This window comes from Tursiops truncatus, chromosome 18 (assembly GCF_011762595.2).
Source record: "Tursiops truncatus isolate mTurTru1 chromosome 18, mTurTru1.mat.Y, whole genome shotgun sequence".
Taxonomy (NCBI): domain Eukaryota; kingdom Metazoa; phylum Chordata; class Mammalia; order Artiodactyla; family Delphinidae; genus Tursiops; species Tursiops truncatus.
In genome coordinates, this window is record NC_047051.1 from 48,403,838 (window position 1) to 48,409,837 (window position 6,000).

Sequence of the window (6,000 nt, forward strand, 5' to 3'; positions counted from 1 at the left end):
CCTCTAACAAGTTCAATTGCAGAATCATCACTTCTGGGAGTTTGACTCATAAATTTCCCCCCCCAAATTATCCTAACTCTCCCCACTATTTCAATAGGAAATGTGACAAACAGTACTCAGTATCTAATGACTGCACTTGTCCACTCAACAAATATTTACGCCCAAGATCAAACGTGGCAGCCCTTAGATCTCTGAAGCCAACCTTCAGATGTGTTTTGTTTAGCCCAGATAGGATTCTTGTATGTTTAAAATATTTGCTGATACTTTAAAACGTGGACTCATACATAAAAATCCAGATTTCCATCTTCTCTTGAGAAATCCGAAGCTCCGGCAACCCTGGGCTTATATTCTGATAATGTAATTTCCAGTTGGAGCTACCAGCAGCTTGAGAAAGGACCTCTCTATCTAGTCCTCTATGGCCCTCACTCAACCTTCTTCCCCTCAGTTTGAGTTTGTAACCCCTGATCTACAGCTGGAGATAATCCTTAGGTAGACAACAACTGGCATTTCAAATTAATTGATCCTCTGCCAGGGGCTCTCTAGGTTTGGAGCAAATAGGAATCTATATCTTTAGATCAAAGACTCAACTGGGAAATGGCAATAAACAGGAAAAGTTTGTTTTTTCTTTTATCAAAAAGCCATATGGCTTCCACTCCTCCTACAGGACCAAAGGGGGGAAATAAGCCTAAGCATGTTATTATTTGTAAAGAGCGCATCCAACCTCTAATATCTAAATACAAAATGAAAGTAAATAAAATGAGATTTTTAATTGACCTTCCAATGAGGCCAGGGAAGACTCAACAGCCACTGTTGAGAATTTAAGGTGCCATAACCCATAAACAAACTTTGACCATCAATGAAATTAGCAATGATGTGTCATGCATCAGATCTGAAGAAAATAACCACCAAGAATCATAAAACATTCCTTAAAGTCCTGGAAAAATGCAACCACTTCCACCTCACTGACAGAACCCAAAAATCTTAATACAATAAAGATGGTGATAACGTTCAGAATAAAGAACATGCTGCACTCCAATTTCAACCTAGGTGAAAGCTAAAAATAAATTTTTAACAAATAAGCATAAAATGAAATTCATTTTAATCATGGTTAGAATCCTGAGATCATCTGTGGTAAGGTATTTTACCATAACGTAACAGCGGTAACATTAACTAAAATATTGGGAGTTCTGAGCCCTTAGGATATATTAAACTAGTTTACAAAGTAACTGATGGAATCTAAAACAATGAGCTTTATTTTCTTCAGCTCAGCTATAGGCCTTTTTGTGAAAAACTATTGGACAGTCTTTCAATTACAGATACTAGAATACATGAGTTTTCAAAAATTAAAGTCTTATTTATAGGAAGTTTTTCTCATCTGACTATTAATTTCCCAGCTGCTAAAGAAACCCGCCACATAGTACAACTGAGACTTTATTTATTTATATTTAGACAACACTATTTTCCCAAAGAATTTGAAGTACTTTGCCCAAACAGTCAGTAATTATTATAAATAACAGCATCTGGGGGGCTTTTGATATGGTAAACTCCTTACACATTTTTTAAAGAGGGGGAGGTGCTGTTTTTCAAGACACAATCACTGTAGTAAAGATTGTTTAGATAACTCTCCAGAGGAAAAAGGACTGTGTCCGTTTTTTTTAAGGAAGTAAAACGCAGTTTGGTAACAGGCACCTTGATTTAGTAAACTCTGGAGAAATATTAGAAAAGAGATGTTCACCTCTTCTACAACACTGATTTTTAAATCACCCAGGTAGGTACTGATTCTGTCTCCATTTAGTGTGGGAAAAACTGCAAAAAAAAAAAAAAAAAAAAAGTCTTTCCACTCAAAATCTAAAGGCAGATTCGTATTTTGCTGACAATGTGACAACGTCTAGTAACTTCTCTCTAAGCCGGGCTCCAAAACAGCTTCCCAGATCCAAGATCTGCAGGTGCCGCTGTGACTAGGATGCGACTGTCCTAAGGGGCCAAGGTGCCGGACTCGGCCAAGACCGAGAGTGTGTGCAGGGGCCTCTAGGAACCCAACCCTCTCCCGCTTTCCCTCTTAAACACACGCGTGCACGCACGCACACACTCGGCCAAGGCCGGGGATGCCATCTCCAGGCACACCCCAAGACATCGAGATCCTCCCGGCACGCGCGCTGCTCCCGCATTCTCCTAGGGCGCACCAGCTCCTCCACTGTCCCGAGACCACTCTCCGCCTCCCTCCCTCTTCCTCGGCCCTGCGGGGAAGGAACTGCCGCCAGAAGCAAGCTCCGGACTCGGGGTCCCAGGAGCGGGACCAGCCTGCGCTCAAGCGCGCCACGTGGAAGGCGCGCGCCAGGAGCTGGACCAGAGTCGGTCTTTAACGTGGGGTCCCAGCGCCTGCAGCCCTGCCACTTCTCCCGGGTGTGATGGACCCTCCCCCGTGCCTCCGAGCCGCGGTCTTGCCTGATTCGGGTCTGTGGCGCGGAAAACGTGGCAGGCCATCTGCGACTCTGGGTCGTCTGGCTGCGCCTTGATCAGGTAAGCAAAGTAGGTGAGGTCGTGGCTGTTGTGGATGAAGCGCGAGATGTGCTGCGCCTTGTGCTCGAAGATGAACACTGCCGGGTTGGGCTGCGCGGCCGTAGGGCCACAGCCCCCAGCGGCACCGGCGCCCGGCGCGGGCACGCAGCGCAGGAGGGGCGCGCTGAGCACCAGGAACACCTCGCGGGGCGCCGGCGCCCCGCAGCCGCCCGCCTCGGGCTTCTGGCTGCGCCGGCGGATCTCGGCCATGAGCCAGGGCAGCATGGGCAGCGTGGTCCTGCGGTCCAGGCACGACCCTCCCACGTACCACAGCCGGAACCTCTTGTCTCCCGGCTTCCCCTGGCCAGGCTGCGCAGTGGCGCCCGGCTCGGGATCCAGAGGGTGCGGGAACGGCTCATCCTGAAGGCAGCTGGGGGCCTCCATAACTCGCGCCTCCCGAGGGCACGGAGGCGGCCGGATCGGCGCGCCGCGCCCCCAGTTCTCGCGTTGAAGGCGCCGCCGAAACTGTGCCAACAGCCGCGCTGGGCCCCTGCGCCCGCCTCGGCGCGACCCCGAACTCCGCGCTTTAGTGGCCCTGCCCCATGCGGCACTTCGGGCGCGGCTCCCAGGCTCTGGCGGCGGGCACCCGGGGAGAGCCCGGCAGCAGGACTGGCAGGAGAGGGCGGGTTAAATCGCTATCCTCCTTTCTCCGGCTCGAGCCTGGGGCCGCACTTCCCCCTTCCTCGTCCGCGGCTCCGCTGGGTCAGAGGACAACGCCGAGGGCCCCGCGCCTCCGCCGGTCGCCGCCGGTTCCAGCGCTGCAGAGCCGTTGCGGCCGCCGCGCTCGCCCCGGGCGGGCACTGGGAGGCAGGGCGGGGAATGGGCTGTGCGCCGGAGGGGGTGACTTGGGGCGGAGCTGACTCCTACCAGGGTGACCAGCTGTCACCTGGAAGGTCGGGGCTCCCGGGCTTCGGCGCGATCGGTTCTCTGGGAGGGCCTGCGAGAACTATTTCGATGGAAAATAACAAAAACAAAACGTGGCCTCGCGGGGGCCGCTCCTCCTCCGGTCGCCGCAGCCCAGCTCGCTGCTCCTCCTCCAACTGTTCCCGTCCCTCCCTCGCTTCTTCCTTCCTTCCAGGCTGCTTCTTTAATCGGGCTGCCACCCCGCCTCCCGTCCGGCGGGCGGAGAGTGGTGCCTATAAAAGCTTATCTGTGAAGTCACCTCTTCGCCTCTTTCTCCGGCCGCGATCCCAGACCGCCCCTCCAACCCGCCCCTCAGGCAGCAATACTGCGCCCGGCGCCGGCACTGTCCGGACCAACTCATCATCTCCCGGGTCACCGATATCTCCGTCTTCTTCTGGGAGTCTCTGCTGCCCCCTGGAGAGGGGACCACTCTCAACGGGGCGCTGGGATTTTTTTTTTTTTTTAATTAATCATATTTGCTTGGTTTCAATTCCTTCTAAAGCCTGCATCATAATTTCTGAATATTATTTCCTAATAATCTCCAAAAAAATACTCGTGTTTTAAATCACGAAATTACGATGAAATTTCTTTTCCATTTCAAAAGAAATTTATTTATGATTTTTTTATTAACACACATAGGTGCTTTGGTCATCTGCACAAAAAGAAAAACAATTTTAAGGCTTTTTAGGTCTTTGTTTTTCAAGGCAAATGAACACTTGTTACATGTTTGATTTTGACCTCAAATCCTAGTCAGATCTACTGCCCTGGTGACCTAGAAGGGACTTTATGGGCCCTGATATGACTTTTCCTTTCTCCAGGCTCTCAAGGCTCTTGGTAGATTGTCTCTTTGACGCCATACTCTTAAACCTCTGTAATGTGTGAGGATATTACAATAGTAAAGCGCGCTCCATCATTCCCTATTCAAACTTCTTTGTCGTTTAGGGTCAGATAGGTTGTCTAAATAAACGCACCTGACAGGTTATACAATAAACACGAGACAATATGCCACAAAACATAGCTCTCCTCCTTTGTCTCACAGAGGTATTCAAGTTCCATAACATGTGCCCACTGTCTTCCATCTCCAACTCTCTTTTGGTTTTTCCCAGTCTTATCCAAAGCAATCTCATTCCTACATTGCTTCACCAGCTACATCCAAGTAGTGCCTTCCACTGCACCTCTAAAGTTGGAAGATTCTGACCCCAAGTCTTCACACGGGTGTTCCAAAGTTCCAGAAAACAATCAGGTCACATGATAACACCAAAATACAAGGCCATGCCCAACATTTCCAAAACACTGCAAAGTAACAAAAATAAACTGAAACAAGTTTTGATTAAGCCCTGTTTCCCTTATGAGAGTATTTCTCAAAAGAAAGTTATTTTTAGGAACCAAATACATTTCACAATCTACACTCATATCAAGGTCACCAGCCACTGACCCTAAGGGACATTGTTACATGGGAGTAAAAAACATACAAAAACTGAATAGAGAAAATGAGCGGTTTCAGTTTCTTCCAGGTATCCGCCCATCCTTACCAGCGGACCAGAGTCCATCAGCTGTGAAAGCCAACCCTCCTTCAAGACGATTTGCTTTTCTCTATCTGCCAGACCAGCTCCACCATCAAATCTGCCATCTTCGCAATCTCCTTGGCTTTCTCCTCCACCTTCCGGCACAACTCTGGCACTCTCTCATCAGCTTCCCCACTGGGATGCTGAAGGTGATTCAAGGCTTTCTCCTCTGAGGTCTCCACCTGCATTTCTATCTGCATGAGCATATTATCCATCTTCCACAACTTACTCCTGGTCCTCAGGTACACTCTCGTGGGAGAGCCACCATATCCTCCCGCACCCCATGGATGACTGGAAGCAGGAACTGCTCCAAATCTTCCTAGGGCCCCAAAACTTCCACTTCCGCCGGTGCTTCTACCTTGTCCCGGTCCAAGGGGCGCATTTTTCCTGCCTCATCTTCAGAACCACACGACCCTCACGCCCTGCCCTGGGACAGCTGATCAGCAGTTACTGCTCGGGTCAAAAGCGACCCACGCTCCTTGTCAATAGTGTTCCTGAACTATCTTTTTAAAAATATCTCTTTACGCCTTTTGCTTCACCACTGCTCAGGGAGAAAACAGCCTCACATGTAAACTGCAGAGCGGTGAACAGAATCACGATCAAGTATTTTTAACTCCAATTTCCCTTTAAAATATAACATGGTATGACAAACATGAATCGTCATAGCTTTTAGTGCAGCCAATACATTTTATTCATTGTATTTACCCAGTTCAGAGCTAGTGTAGAGATTTCGCACCCTTTTTTATGTAGTAATATATATTTCCAGGGAACTCAAAAAACATTCTAGGGATAATTTAATCATTCTAATTTTAAAGAAGAAAGAGAAGTATTCTTTTTTCTTTTTAGCAAATTGGACTTTCATTCTTTTTACTCTTACTAAATTATAATTAAGAGTTAGGTAACAGGTAAACAAAAATAAGTGGGAAAGACCCTTAAAGTTCCCAATTTTCGGGCTTCCCTGGTGGCGCAGTGG

General features: G+C 48.5%; 1 protein-coding gene and 1 pseudogene across 2 annotated transcripts in view; both read right to left on the reverse strand.

The window, feature by feature from the left end:
- Positions 1-3,760, reverse strand: part of TBC1D4 (TBC1 domain family member 4) — a 221,994-nt gene extending 218,234 nt beyond the window's left edge. The window contains exon 1 of one of the 2 annotated variants that reach the window (XM_073795301.1): positions 2,446-3,760. In XM_073795301.1, the coding sequence (XP_073651402.1) occupies positions 2,446-2,943 (498 nt within the window). In that variant the 5' untranslated portion in view covers positions 2,944-3,760. The remainder of the gene's footprint in view (positions 1-2,445) is intronic. The other variant, XM_019921164.3, reaches the window with a different exon arrangement.
- Positions 3,761-4,746: 986 nt separating this feature from the next.
- On the reverse strand, positions 4,747-5,779 carry LOC101325081 (MORF4 family-associated protein 1-like; annotated as a pseudogene).
- Positions 5,780-6,000: the final 221 nt, after the last annotated feature.